The sequence below is a fragment of the Gossypium hirsutum genome, chromosome A12, assembly GCF_007990345.1.
Source record: "Gossypium hirsutum isolate 1008001.06 chromosome A12, Gossypium_hirsutum_v2.1, whole genome shotgun sequence".
NCBI classification, from domain to species: Eukaryota; Viridiplantae; Streptophyta; class Magnoliopsida; order Malvales; family Malvaceae; genus Gossypium; species Gossypium hirsutum.
The window spans coordinates 89,417,071-89,433,129 of NC_053435.1; the positions used below are offsets into that span (position 1 = coordinate 89,417,071).

Below are 16,059 nucleotides of genomic sequence, written 5' to 3' on the forward strand. Positions count from 1 at the left end.
GGTCAAAGTACTTGAAAAATGTCTAATCTAGCTTTACCTGTTCAATCCACCATTAGAATACTACCAAAGAAAATGTAAATTTAGATTTAACCCCATAAAGAAAAAGCACATTTTATTAAACCAATCCACTTCGTATACGACGAGAAGAAGAGTAGAAAAAATACAACAGGCTCTAACATGCCTTCGTTCCTACTCCCCTAATCTGAGGCTTGAGAAATGATTACCATCCCCTCATTTTTGTTTCATCTTTGAAGAAAGATTAAGCAAATCCAGATTGTTTATAATCCAAGAAATCACACGCCCAAGTTTAGAGCCACCCGGAATGGCTCCGGAACACGGAGCAATGGTGCTTGACTTGATCCGGGATTCCCCAGCTGACCACAGGCAGCCATCTGATCATCACCTCTACTGAAGCGCATAAAAACAATGCAACCACCTTCTGCTAAAATATTTCTAAACTCGATCATCTTCTCATCGTTGCTCGGTCTAAATTGAGAACCACAATGAGGATTAAATGAAATAAGATTGATTTTGCATGGAATACCCTCCACAAGATCGATTAACCTCTTTGCATCTTCAATGCTGCAGATAGAAATTAAATCAAAGTCCCATTGGCGGTTAGAATTATATCAATTCAAACTAAAATTGTGAAAACTAATAAACACCTTAGTGGTTTCAGAATATGGCAATCAACGATTCAAAAACAACAGAGATATTATGATAGCTTGACTAGAGTTCTACAATAGACCAACAGGTAGGATATTGAGGTTACATCACTGCAGAGACAAACGGATTGAGACCCACTGAAATTCAATCTGTAGACCGAATATCTATACTTCAGGTCTAAGATAAAGCAAAATGTTTGAGACACAATGTGTTATGTATAATCATATTGTCCAAATCTCAGTTGCACTTGAACTGGCCCTTGAAATTGATACACACACATTAATCGACAGTCCACAAGTTTCAATATTTTAGGGGAAAGGGTGATTGCATACAATCTAACTCTGCATACCCAAACACTTAAACAATATGAAATATTGCTCAAAAGGGAAAGGTTATCTAACCTGTCATTGATTCCCGCTAGCATCACATATTCAAATAGAACTTTGTAGTTATTTTTGAACTTTAGTTCCTCCCTAAGGGTCTCAAGAAGAAAGCTTAATTTATACTTCCGATTAATTGGCATGATCCAATTTCTGACCTGCATGATTTGTCAAAAAAATGTCAGTCTCCCACTTTCTAGATCTCCCCCTCTACATTTATTTGTGCCTTCCTTTAGTGTGCGAGTGTCCACACAAGTGCACTCCTCTCTCCCTTATGTGTATGTGCATGTCTGCATATATTTATGCAAAAGAAAGAGGAGCAGCAATAAGAATATATATGATAATAAAGTACCTCATCAGTTGTAGCATTTAAACTAACAGCTAATGCACATTTTGATTCATGGAGAAAACGTTTCAGCTGAGGGACAAGTCCGCTTGTAGAAACAGTGACCTTGCGAGGGCTAAAGTGAAGGCCTTGTTCATCCACCATGATATCAGCAGCTCTTATGACATTTTCAATATTATGAAATGGTTCACCCATTCCCTACAAATTCACATAGCAACAATAGGATTAGAGTTTCACTGAAAAATCATTGAATACCCATCTCCCAGATAATCTAAGACGACCCTGTTGAACCCACTAGTATTCTGTAGAAAGAGGATTAAATTCCCACAATATTTTCATTTATTACGACCAAAACAGGTAAGCTGGAAACCATTGACTACTCAACTACCATATAATCTAACAAAACCCATTGAGTTTACTACAGCAAAAACAGGATTAAATACCCACAAGATTTACATTGTTCCCCACAAGAATAATTGAAAGAAGCTGATGTGGAAAAGAAAATTGAAACAACAATAGTTCATTTAAAGGGAAATTCTTTTGAGTGTCTATACACAATATAAAGGGTTGACAACTCTACTTGCCATATATAATTAAAACACGCAATAACAGAAGGTCAAAACAGAATTCTTGCAATTATTCCTTAAAGAAATGAAATTTTTTGCTCAAAAACTGACTTTCAAATAACTAGCACTTTATGACTACAGACCAGTTTGATGCTGTTTGCGTAATCATTTCCAGAACAACAAAACTCCATCTAGTAGACACACAACATGCCAAATTATTAATATAAGTACACATTCTAATAGATATAAGAAAAAAGTATGCAGATCCCAACGGGCAAGAGAGCAATTATATTTTCTCAAGCATTACACTCAATGAACACTAGAAACCTACAATAAACATACCATAAATACAACATTCGTAATAGAACCAACATCACCAGAGAGCAATCGCCTTGCATATACTGCTTGCTCTACGATCTCGGCTGCTGTTAAATGCCTCCTCAGACCCATCCTACAATATGGATCCATGAATCAAAGGAATGCACCTTATTGACAAAAGATTTCTAAGAGTCTGAAATTATCTAAATTGCCAATTGAGGAAAATATAATTTACCTGCCAGTATAGCAGAATTGGCAATTCATGGCACAGCCCACTTGACTTGAAACGCAAACAGTTGTCCTGCCCCTATCGCAAGGTATCACAACTGTTTCTATTACCAACCCGTCATCCAGCGCAAACAATATCTGCAACCTCCTGTGTGAGTTTCAAAATCAATGAGAAGATTCTCAAAGTAACGCAAGCAACTGACCCAAGGTGGACATACAAATTTAAGGTTTTACAGAGATGAAAAGCATCCGAGTCAAAACAAATAGTCTAATCACATTGCCAGAGATTGCACATGATTAGATTATGCGTACCTTTCTAGTGCCATCAGATGCAGTGAGAATATCTTTCAAGGACAAGGCCCTAAGTTCAGCATGCTCACTCAGCATTTTCTTGAAATCTTTGTTTAATCCTAAAAGCCACGATTGCACATCAGTTCAATCAGTACAAAAGAAAAGTTACAGGAATAACACGGGAACTAAATCAGTTCGCTCATTAGCAAGATTACAAAAGCAAAAATAAAACAAAAAAAAAGGAAAAACATGGTTCTCTAATGGATGAAGTAAGCTTGATAGAAAGAAAAAAAAAACCTTTTAGTTCATCAATATCATGTGCCCAGATATTGTCTCCATAGAGACGCTTCCATAACATTAAAGCCTGACCAGGCCTGAATCCATGTGATTGAACCCATTCCTGAAAAAGAAACCCCCAATAAGATTAGACACACGGATTCAAAATACAAACTTCAGAACATAAATTGTTCAAATAAAATAAAGACCCACTTGAAACTCGGCATAATTCAGCCCTTTGAGAAGCACCTTGGAGCCCTTGGACAGATGTGTATAGGTTTGGCCACGTTCACCATCAGGGAAATCATGGTTTTCTGGGAGGGAAAGTAGTGAGGAAGCAGAAGAGCAGCAAGAGGGGGTGGAAATAGAAATGGAGCGAGGGCCATAGGAAGAAGGTAAGGAAATGAGGTGAGGCGGTTTGAAACAAGTGAAGGAAAAGAGAGGGTGAGGGGGAAAACAAGGAAGTGTAGTAGCAGAGGAGGAATAAGCCATAGCGAGGGGGAGAGGGTTAACTCCGAATCGGACTCGCCTCATCCACATATAACCCGTCTCCATTTTGTGTTTTGTTGTTTACTGAAAATCCCAGGTTTTTATCAGGGTTTCGTTTCCGATACTATCATCTTACACGACGTCGTAGCTCTTTTTGTTAGCGGAAAAAACCAATGGAAATTAGAATAGAAATGAAAAAAGTAAGATACGTTTTATGGTGAACCATTTTTAATTTTCTTTTCCTTAATAATTAGAATGTATCTCAGACTTTGGACTAATCACCTGGAAGAAATTTATAATAATTTTATTTCTTGCAAAAGTAAGATATTACAAAATCAAATAATATTAAATTTTAGATTATAATCACTATTGCTAGTAAATTTGAAATAAATATATTATTACTTCTTAAATTATTGTTATTTAAGTTTGTTTTACTTTACGAAATAAGGAGTTCAAACATTCGATTTTATCATCTAAAGTTATTTTACTTTAATAAATAATGGATTCATTTATTCTATGTTGCTTGAATTTTTTTTTTAAAAGGAGGTCGATTTGGTTAAAATAAATTTGTGAAGTGGCTACAAAGGTAATAGATTCACAAAATAAGTACTCCATCAAGTATTTGATAATGCAAACCATACACTTTGCGCATAATCACTCGTCAAGGAAATCTCATACTTGCGCTTGACAGGATTTGAACTCAATTATTATATGAAATTCCCCCATTAAAAATAATATCAAACCATCGTCTACTCAAAGCCAATGAACCCCTTAACACATCCGATATCATTGTCAATGAAGAGTGTCTCCCAACTCTAATGAGAGCCTAAATGTCTCAAGAGACGGCGGGTTCACAAAGTGAAAGTGTGCTCATAGGGTATCTGAGAAGGTGAACTATATAGGTTGTGAATGGACAAACATCAAGGAAATCTCCCATTTGCATTTGATGAAATTTGAACCCATATTTTTGAGCAAATCACGCTACAACTTGCTACCATGCGCAAATATAAGATTTTATTGATGGGTAACTATATCCATACTCATGATTCACCTATTTAGGCACCCGATGAAACATTTTTATTCTGTGAACCCATCACATTTTCAAATACCCAAACCTTCGTCAAAGTTAAGAAACTGACACTTTACAAACTTCTCCGGATTGAATCAATCTCCCCTCAGCAAACATAACCAAATACTTAAGAATAAGATTTGAATTTAATACATATTGTTTTGAAGGTAGAAACTAAATGCATATTAGATTTAAATTTTGAAGTAATTATATAAATTCAAATATTAAAAAAATACAAATAAGCAACACTACAAACCCTAAATCTGCTGCGGTTAGGGTTGAAATTCAAGATCTTAAGTAAACATTTTTCCTTTATTTTAAATTATTATTTGAGATTAATAAGTCAATTTTTTTTCCTTCATCAAGAAAAACCACTAGTTTTAGTTAACACATGAATATTTATTAGTTTGATGGGCAGTGAATACAGCAGGTATTGACATGAGCATTTAATAGTCTAGTGACATTAAAGCATTTAGTTCTGCCATTAAATAAAACGATGCTAACAAAGAAAATGAATGGTATTGCCATGAGTATATGACTCAATCGCATGCAACTATTTCCCCTAAATTAACAAAAAGAAGATTAAAAAAAAAGGCCATATCATATCACTTCATTATAACTTGAAAAGATACGACCAGCAAGAAATATATGATTATGAAGTACTTCAGGCCTACATAATATTAAACTTCTCATGTCTAATCTAAACGCAATAAACAGTTGCTACCCAGAATAGAAGAAATAAGTAAACAGGTAAAAGCAAGTACCAAAAGCTAGCTGTTTTTAGCTCTAAAATGTCTGTTTGGAGGTCCAACCAAATGGTTCTGCTGGATTTACAGCAACCATGAGAAACAACTCTGAGCACTACACTAGTTTCCAGATTTCTTCTTCCTAAAATTGCACTTCCATTACCCTTTTGAAGATTGAGATGTAGCATAAGATTAGGGCAACAAGTGCACTGGACTTTATTCTTGGTTCAGAAGTAAAGCAAACACTGCCCACAAAATATCACTCTTCAACAACATTCACCAGCTCATACTCTATCAGTGACAGATTGTTATCTTCCTTCACATTGAAACTGGCAGGTTCATCAACTTCAACACGACCCCACTTGTCCACTGCAAGCCTCATTGATCCTTTAAACATGTCTATTTTCGCGTTGCGGAGTGTTACAGTGGCACCCTCTTTCATTAAGTCCACTACAAAATAAAGATTGTCTTAGCTCTAAGAAACACTGTAATCTTCCAACAAAAAAGCATGTATTATTGTCTTCACCATCAAACAACTCCAAGTAATGAAAACATAATCTTGAAATGATCAAGTAAACATATTCATAATCAATAATCTCATAAGATCTCATATAAAAGAGATATCAATGCTCATATTGGTGAATTTGGTTACATGTGTAAAGTTTTCTTTAATAGTCTGGTCCGTGAACTCCACTACTTGCATTCTTTGTAATGAGTGTATGGAATTGTTGTTCTTTCGTGTAGTTATGGCAGAGCATTTTACATACTAATACAGCAAGGACATGATAGCTGGTCAACTGAGCTTAATTGAGTGATCAACAATTTCAAAGGGAAAAGACCTTAGTCAATCTTATTACACTTGCATGGACAGCACAGAATGCAATCCTAGACGACACTCAGGACAACCAAACTCTCAAGGAACTAGAGACTAGCAGCTACTCGAGCTTTTTTTTTTTTACCATACCTCTTAAATGTATTATTAATCAGTTCATAATGTTCTATTCGAACTATCTGTAGTTCTTCTGTTATATTCCCTAATGATATAAGGGTTCAATTCAGCCAAATTACTAAATTAGTCTTTTAAAGGCCATGACTAGCATTTATTTCATTCTTGCGATTCAAATGAACAACTAGCATTCATTTTATTCCAATTCATGTTTAGCAACAGAAAGCCGAGATCAAACATACAGTAATCAAATAATCATTATGCATAGAAAACCTTCTGTTGTTAAAATTCATAAAATCGGAAGATGCACAATGTTTAAAAGTGTGTGAATTTACATCAGTCATGACATCTGAACACTCAATTTACCAATACGCTAATAGTTTGTAATCATAAGAGCCACAACTAGCATTTATTTCACTCGGCAACACTATCAGCAACCTAAAGATAGACCAGACCTTTCAAGATAAACCGTGTTAAAGGAATCTTGCCAACCACAAATGCTATCACTACTAAAACGAAAAATACTATCACGTCATAGGAAACCAATATTGCAGTAATTGTCTAAAAGAATAAGAGACCTAAATATAAAATGCCGGAAAGATAAAACAATAAAACATAAAACTAACCAAATGCAGTAAGAAGCATGACAAGTAAAACCTCTAGCTATAACAAAAGTAAAACTATTGCCCAATTAAAACCTCCATCCGGAGAAAAATATGAAGAACATACCTTGTTCATTTCTAGCGGTAAAGATAATCATTCCTGTCTCGTCTCCTACCAGGCATTCCGCAATTCGCATTTGACGAACTTGAGGACCATCAGCACGACCCTTCTGCAATACCATCTTTGTGCTGACAACCTTGACAGTAAGAGTGTGACCACTAGTGCCAGGGCGAAGTTGGTCCACCTTGGTGAAAACAGGTTTCCTCAATGACTTCGATTCTGCCATTTCAATAACTTCTGCAAGAACGCCGAGAGAAATAGATGGTGAAAACTAAAAGAAAACCAGCGTTGACCAAAAAAATAAACCACATAGAACTAGCGTCTTAACCATGGGACAAATTACAGCAGATTATTCCACATTTAAAATGTTTTCGAATCTAAATAAAGCTAAATCGTTTTTTTGAAAAAAAAAACCTGCGATATTCCAATTGATGTCAAAACAAAATTAATGATGAAAACAGCCAGATTTAACATCCAAAGGCAATACTTCGATCATTGTAACTTGAAATTCTATCCAACAAGAAAGCATAACTCTAATCATAATCAATAACTTCAGATAGAACAGTAAAATCCCAGACTTTCCCCGGAATAATTACATTTTGGTAGGAAAACAGGCATACGAGAGAATAAGTTGAATCAAATCTAAGGAATCAGAGTCCGATTATCCTGGTTCCTGATCATCTAACAGAATGGTGACGAACGATACTAAAATTTTAAGATGAAATACAAACGAGAAAGAAGTGCAAACTGAAAAGATGATAAATTTAAAGATTAACAGGAAAAAAAACAGAAGAAAGGTTTGAATGTTACCTGGGGAGATCTGGAGAGCGAAGTGGAATCGAGGATTTGAGAGAGAGAGAGTTAAAAAAATAAAAGAAGATTTGTTTGAGAAGAAACACTCCACTTCAAGTCGGCTGAATCTAAGAGGTTTTAGCCGTAGATTTCCGATTGTATTTGTGTATACCTAAATTACCTATTCCTATTCTCTAACGGTGTCGTTTCACTTTTTGGCTTTCCTTCTTTTATGGGTCTCTACTTTGGATTGAAGTTTTGATTAGAGCCTTAGACTCGTGTGGCTCGAGTACTTGAGGCGAGGGAGGAGGGAGATTTGATTCCGTTGGATTGAATTTTTAAATTTTTTAATCGTTCATCCTAATTTTATTCGTTTTTTTCTTATTTCTTAAAGTTATTTTGATAAAATTAATTTTATTTTATCGATTTTGAAAATTATTTCATAAAATTTCAAAAAAAATCATAAATATTTCTAACAAACAATAATTTTTCAACAACTTTTAAATTATCTTCACTATTTTAACTATAAAATATTTATTTTTATATCATAAAAATTAAAATTAATTATATATTAAATAAAAAATACAATTTAGTTTGATTTTGAGTAATCGCAATTTTTGAACTTATATCCCATAAATCGTTCAAATATCTTGGTTAAGATCGATTTTCTTGCTCAGACTTAAGGGTGAATTTATCAAAAGTTTTTTTTTATAATTTCTATTAGCCTTTTTTTTAATTTGAATTATTTTGATTTGAGTAATTTTGGATTTAAAACATTTTAGATGTATGTTTTTTTTTTGAGTTTAGGGTACTAAATAAAATAAAATAATTTTTTTAACAATTTAATCAATTTACATAAAAAGTATATAAATTAAATACTCAATATTATAAAAATAAATGTAAAAAATTGAGTTATTCTTTTAATTTAAAAATAAATATGTTTTTAATGGAACTTTAATTAAGCTAAAATTATTATTATTTTAAGAGAACATAAATTTAAGTACATTAAATAATTATTATCTTTTAATTTAAAGATTTAGAAGCCATTAAATAGTATATCAAAAAATGAATATTTTCTTATTCGAATATAACTCAATAATTTGTTGAATTTGAGGCTTCTTAGCATTACAATATCAAATTCAAATATGTAAATTGATGAAGAAATTAAGGTAAACTAAATTATGTCAGGTTACGTGAGTGGAACAATTATGTGATAAATATATTTATTAAATTTTATATAAGAAGTGAATAAAGTTTTAATTGAAATCGTATGTTATACTCAAATTTTACATAAGTTTTTTTATTGACTTTATAAATATATATATATATGTAAGCTTAATATATTATTTGATATTCAAGTTTCACACTTATTTTTAATGTGGTTTTTATATTATTTTTTGGTCTAATATGGTACTCATATTTAATAAAAGTTATACATTTTGGTACCCCAAAGGTAATTACGCTAATTTTTTAGTGTTTAATTCGAGTTTTCAGGGTTGATTTGATGAAAGTTAATTGCCAATATAATTAAGTTTGAATTTTTTATAATTTTATTAATAGAATAAATTTAGTGTTAGTTGTAAATTTATTTAATTTTATATTAAATTTGTCAAATATAATAAGATGATTGCGATTTAATTCAGGTTTTAGGGTTGATTTGATTGAAAGTTAATTGCTAATATTATTAGTTAATTATAAATTTTCATCAAATTACCTCTAAAACCTAAATTAAACACCAAGAAGTTAATCATGTTACCTTCAATTACCAAAATACATACCTTTTGCCAAATACAAGTACCACATTAGGCCAAAAAATAACACAGATACCACATTAGAAAAAAATGTCATACTCAAGTACCAAATTATGTATTAACTCAAAAATATAAAAAGACAAAAAATATTCTAATAATAATAATATAACTTACTTTGTATATTTTTAGTCAATTCTCAACTAAGTTGATGTAAAATTAACTTGTGACACTAACTCAAAAAAAAACTTAAACATTGTATAGATTAGGGAAAAAACTAAAATAAGTGTTTTAGGTATATCACACGCATTATTTTATTTAGATTTAATTCACAATTTGGCTCCAAAGTACTCATTTTCTCATTTTGGATGCCTAAATTCATTTTAAGCCAATTTAATACTTAAAATACACTCACTTCCCTATTTGGCACTTAAAATATTATTCCATTATATATTTTGGTCCAATTTTTTAACATCATTTAAAAAACATAAGTGACCAATACAAACATGAGGCGTTTTTAATTAAAAATAAATATATATTTATCATATATATATATCAACTTTAAAAATTATAAAAATATATAAAAAAATTCAAAATATATGTAAATAAAAAATTATAAAAAATAAAATTTATAATAATAACTCATTAATTTCATAAATAATTAAATATTTGCAACCTAAAAAATCTAACAAAATTTCTAGGTATTCTTCATCATGTTCTTCAAAGTGAGAAAAGAGAAGAATTAGGAACTTTTATATATTTGTCTACTATAATGTAAAAAAAAATCCAAAATTGTTTACAATTTCCTTAAAGTACATTTACTTTTAATTAAATTAATATTAAGGTTTTTTTTTTTAAGCTTCAAATCAAAACTAAACCAAAAAATTTCTAGATTTTGGCATCAATCTGCCACCACCGGCCGCATGCTCTACTACTGCAGTATTTAATTTATTATATAAAAACTATTTTAAAAGATGTAATTTTATAATAAAAAATATTTTTATTACAGTATTTAAGGGATGCGGTATATTTTTATTACAAAGAAAAGTTTGCCAGGAGAGGATGGTGAAAAGAAAGTAAAAGATTTCTAAAACTATTTTAGGATTTGATGCCTTGTTTAGGCTTCATACATTTTCTTTTATATTAAAATTTCTAAACTCTATTTAATTTTTCTTTAATCCCGCACAGTTTTTCTGATAAGGATCTTGTCTTGTCCTCAACATAGTCGCTTCCACGTTTTTTTGTCTTGTCACATTATTATTTTAATGGTTACTTTCACATTGCAATCTTTTCTGTTTTCATCTGGATGCCTTTTTCTTCAAGTTATCTTCTCTTGTCCACTAGTGTTTCTTGGACATTATTTCTCCACGTGGCTTACATGTTTTGGCTTATCCTTCTTGAATATTATCTAGATTCATTATCTTTATTTTGTCTAGATGTAATGAATTTGGTGACAGTCTTGGTGAGTTCCAAAGCTCCCACATGTTTCTGATTTCCTCTATTATTTGTGATGGAAAATCATCGATCTCCATATCAGCTTATCTTTTTTAATAGTTGTATGGGTTCTTCATCTCTATCGTTCTGGATGATTCCAGTTTCGTCTGCCACTATTCTTCTTCCATCAGTCAAAAGTCTATAACTCTTATATCGAAGGACATGTTGAGCTGTTGTCATTAAATCAATCCCTACTTGGGTCTGATAGTAACTAAAATTATTATAACACTTGTCAATGTTTTTTGTCAAGTGTTCTTTATCTTCTTTAACAACTGATAACTTGAGACTTCCAATCATTATTTGACAAGTGTTCTTTATCTTACTTAACAGCTGATAACTTGGGACTTCCAATCGATAACTTGGGACTTCCAATCATTATTTGACAAGTGTTCTTTATCTTCTTTGACAGCTGATAACTTGGGGCTTCCAATCATTCTTTGAACAATCTAAATTTGATATGGCTGATAAAATTTTTCTTTTTCAGCAATACCATTTAGACTACTTATTTCAATATAAAAATAATAGAAAAAATCATCTTGAATTACTTTTTGTGATAGAAATATTATCTAATATAATTAAATCAGGTTCTTATTAACAAAAATATAGAACAAGAAATAGATTTAAGTCCTTTATATTATGGAAATAGTAATATAATATTAACTTTATCTGAGAAAGAAGACACTTCTTCAGAAGAATCATCTTCTACTAATAAAAGAAGTAAGAATCCTAAAAAACAAAAAAGAAAATATACTCGCCAACAAAAATATGATTTCCAATCTTATAAATAACTTATAGGACATTTGAAATTTAAATTTACTAAAAGTACAGATAAAAATGAAAGAGTGGAATATTTAAAATTAATAGAACAACTTTATGAAAAACATAAAGACTTATTTACTTTATTTAATTATCATTATATGTTAAACTATGACACTACAAACAGTAGTAGTTCTAGTAATTTTGAAAACCTAGAAGACTTAAAGGTTACAAAATCTGATGAAAAAAACACTTCAACGGATGAGGAAGAAAATATAGAAATTCCAGAACCAATGGATACTGAAAATACAGATTCTTATGGAAAGAGAAAAATAAAGTCAGATATTCAAAACGATGATTATCTGTGATCTTTTAATAAAGATTTTGAAAATGTTGAAAGCACAACTAGAATTTTTGGTAATTAAACCGAAAATATAGCTACTAATGAAATTAAAACTGAATATCAAGGAGAGTCATTTAGTCAACCTAAATCACATAGGATTGATGATTTAAATAAAAGAAATGTGGCCCAAGGTGGCATATATTTAGACTTGACTAATATTTCAATATTAGAATATGAAAAAACTATAGATGATTGGGCACAGTCAATGTACTATTGTTGTAAACAACAACAATACTTGGTCAAAAGAAAATTTTTTAAATTATTTTGTCGGAACATTCTAAGGGGATGTTTTACAATTTTTAAGACGATGGGAGGAATCTGAAAATGGAAAACAACAAAAAGGTCAGTTAATTAATCAGGTAGGAACTTCTAAAGATCTTTTAAAAGGACTAATTTTTATTAAAATTCCAAGAAGAATATAAAAATCATTGATATAATATTATAATAAAAAATAGAACAAATTCAATCCTGTAGAAAAATGGGAACCAATGAAAAACCCAATTAGAGCCATAAGAATAGATGATAATGAAACCATAATTCAATTTAAGGCTGGAAATATACCAATTTACATAAATAATGTCAAATTTGTTATTCCTAAAATATTATGTTTTCCTGAAATGCATGGTGACATATTATCAAGAACAGATTAAACAACTAGAAACAGATCATTGGTTGTTTAAAATATTAGAAAATAATTTTAGCGAAGAACCATTAAAATTATGGTAAAATAGTTCTAGATATTGTGAAATTAAATTGGAAAATCCCAATAAAACTATTAGAGTAAAACCTATGATCTATACTAAACAAGATATAGATGAATTTGATATACAAATCAAAGAATTATTAGAAAAATGATTAATAGTCCACAACTAATAGTCCACATTGTAGTCATGCTTTTATAGTAAGAAACCATGCTGAAATAAAAAGAGAAAAAGCTAGGATGATAATTAATTATAAAAGATTAAATCAAAATATTATTTTTAATGGATATTTTATTCCAAGTAAGGATGTTTAATTAATCAGGCTAAACAAGTAAAATATTTAAATATATTTGATTATAATAAAATTTAGTAATAAATATTATTTTGGTAATGATTAGTTAAGTTCATGCTTAAATGATTCATCAAAGAAAATATAAAAATGCAAGGTTGAGAAAATATTAGTGACTCTTGAGAGAGTCTTTGTTAGAGATGATAGCAACACTAATGGTAATGAAAACACAATCAAAGTTGAGACTTTTACGCTTTTGAAAGTTCTTAAAGACAAAATCCATAGGATACTTCAGAGAGAAATCAAAATAACAAAAGAAAGTTTCGTATCTAATTGAAAGGAAGTGAAAGCTATAGTAAAAACAAAGAACAACTAGCTACTAACTAACTAAGTTAAGAAATACTGGAAACCTAAAAATGGTGAAAGGAATAAAAGACAGAACTAAAAAGATGATAAAAAAGGCCCTTTTATGTTTGGCATCAAGTGTGCCTTTAATACATTCAAGTTTACAACCCTAATATTTGACAAAAATCCCCTTGGAGTGCATGAGTTGACTTGAGTTGGTGTTGGGCACAAAATTGCCCCTCCAATTTTTTTCACCTTGTTAAGCTTCAGTGACATAACACCCAAGCTTCGGTGTCAGAACATCCTCTATAGTAAGCACAATCTTGGCTTAGGGGTTCTTGATGTCACGACATAGCTTATTTGTGTCGCGACACCCTCAACTACAACCCTGACTCCTTCACTTCAACCATCAGTAGTGGAGTTGCGACCTCGAAGGTTTGGAGTTGAAACATCAAGACTTTGTGTTGTGACATAGCATACCTGGTTTCAGGACATCTTGACAGCCTACTCCAAGTTGGTCTTTCATTAAAGTTTGCTCCTCTGAGGTGATGGAGGGTTGGTGTCGCGACACACATGTATCAATGCCGTGACACCCAAAGCAGTTGATATTTTCTTCAGGATTTGGCCATAGTCATTTTCCTACACAAACTCAAATAAACCATTAGGTTCCCAATGTCATAGTTTTTCCAATTTGAGTATCAAAAGGATCAAAACGTAAGAAAACCCGCCATAAACACCAGAAACTAAATATCAACAAAAAAACATTAAAGAGACTTGTAATTTACTTGAGAACAAACTCATGAAGTGTTTGAGAGAACTTAATTTAATATATCAAATTACGACAGATCCTACGTGCTCTATTACAATAACAACAATCACTGTCCGTGGGACAAGATTATATTACTAACTTAATTGAAATTAAAAAATCTCTCTTAAATGCTCTCAACAAAATCCTTTCTTCCGCCTGTCTTTTACTGTTTTAGTTTTTCCATGAGCGCCTACCTTACCATCGGGCCATTGCTACTCGCATCTCTGACCATGGTTGTTGGTCTTTTCTTTTCGCCTTTCTCTTCGGTAAAATAACTCAAGTCGCCACCTCCTCGTTTTGACTCTTCGTTGAGGGGGGAAGATGGTGACTTGTTTTTTTCCCGCCAATGGATTGGTTCTAGTATTATTGGCTTATGTTTTGAAGATTTTAATATGACCCCCGCGAAAGGTGGATCACAATTGATGTTTGTCCTTGAAGGATCGCACATGGCAATGTCAAACAAGTTGCACTAGACATGTTCGGTTGTTGACATCCACTCGAAGGCTTGGAATGAAAGCTCAGTTGGTGGGTTTTCCCCTGACGAGCTTCGTTTTGTCGATGATGACCTAGGTTCCTCCTTATCCATAGGCTTGCTAGAACTGGGTACCTCAACGACTGGTTGTGTGGTGGTGTCTAAGGTTTGTTCCCCTTAGGCTTGGGCTTAGCTTGTTTGGTCGTATGCTTAGTGTCTTACTTGTTTGGGCTTATGTGCCTTTTAAGTATGTATCATTTGATTAATGAATTATTGGAAGCTTCAAATAAAACAATCGCGGTTCACGGTTATAAAATAAAGTAAATTAATGATTTATGTTATTAATTTTTTAATAAAATTTATACATAATCAAATTTAAATTTATTTTATTTGTTCAAAATTTCTAGTACATATTATCTTTGAATTTAGATTGAATGATTCCCGTAACAAAATAATAAGTTAATGCAGTGAGGTTTTGAGGTGGGATAATTCATAAGTTAGGGGAAGCCGCATTTCAACTACCTTTTCTTCATGCGTGTTTTTTGTGTGGAAAACAGAGAGAAAGGTAGCAGCAGTATTCAGGGGGAGGAGCACCACCAAAGTTAGTAATGAAATGAAGGGTTGGGTATGTGGAGGTTTTGAAGTTTCCAACTTTGATGATATGAGGTACACAGTAGCAGACTCAAGAAACTTCAGATTTTCACTCATCCTCTATTTCTGCTAATTCTCTTCCGTTTTCACTCTATGCAAACTTTGTTTTAGAAAACCTATAATATTAAAAAAATAGCTTTAAACCCCAGCGAGGCTTTCATAGCTCAGTTGGTTAGAGCACCCCGTTTAGTAAGCGGGAGGTCTTGAGTTCGACTCTTAATGAAAGCATGGATGTTTAAATTTTTAGTTTTTTGCATTCAAAGAACCTTATTTCTGAATCTTATTCGATTACATACTACTTCCATTCACATATGTTGTTTGGTAATAATTTTTGAAGAATCATGAAAATATAAACTTTGAGTTAATTCAGTTGGATCATATCATCTCTTAAACATTTAAAACCCATCATTTAATTTGCAATCATTTCCGTTTCTCAAGTTGCTGCCAACCTTCTTTCCACATTTACTCTTCAACAATAGCAGCTACAATTTGAGAAAAACACTGCGATATAAGCTTAAACCCCATTTTTTTTTTAAAGTTAGTTCTTACCAGAATT

The 16,059-nt window shown here is 31.7% G+C and overlaps 2 protein-coding genes and 1 non-coding gene across 3 annotated transcripts; 1 reads left to right on the plus strand and 2 right to left on the minus strand.

Moving 5' to 3' along the window:
* Window positions 1–95: 95 nt before the first annotated feature.
* On the minus strand, window positions 96–3,674 carry LOC121210963 (dual-specificity RNA methyltransferase RlmN). The gene is made up of 8 exons (XM_041083017.1): window positions 3,285–3,674; window positions 3,093–3,195; window positions 2,817–2,914; window positions 2,512–2,642; window positions 2,301–2,409; window positions 1,399–1,590; window positions 1,068–1,204; window positions 96–582 (listed from the first exon to the last, which is right to left on the minus strand). Exons 1-8 carry the CDS (start codon window positions 3,624–3,626, stop codon window positions 294–296), a joined length of 1,401 nt encoding a protein of 466 aa, XP_040938951.1. The 5' UTR covers window positions 3,627–3,674; the 3' UTR covers window positions 96–293.
* Window positions 3,675–5,211: 1,537 nt separating this feature from the next.
* LOC107946222 (uncharacterized protein At4g28440) lies at window positions 5,212–8,033 on the minus strand. The gene is made up of 3 exons (XM_016880455.2): window positions 7,855–8,033; window positions 7,051–7,281; window positions 5,212–5,825 (listed from the first exon to the last, which is right to left on the minus strand). Exons 2-3 carry the CDS (start codon window positions 7,268–7,270, stop codon window positions 5,635–5,637), a joined length of 411 nt encoding a protein of 136 aa, XP_016735944.1. The 5' UTR covers window positions 7,271–7,281; window positions 7,855–8,033; the 3' UTR covers window positions 5,212–5,634.
* A 7,623-nt stretch (window positions 8,034–15,656) lies between these two features.
* Window positions 15,657–15,731, plus strand: TRNAT-AGU (transfer RNA threonine (anticodon AGU)). The gene has a single exon. It is a non-coding gene; the product is annotated as a tRNA-Thr (tRNA).
* Window positions 15,732–16,059: the final 328 nt, after the last annotated feature.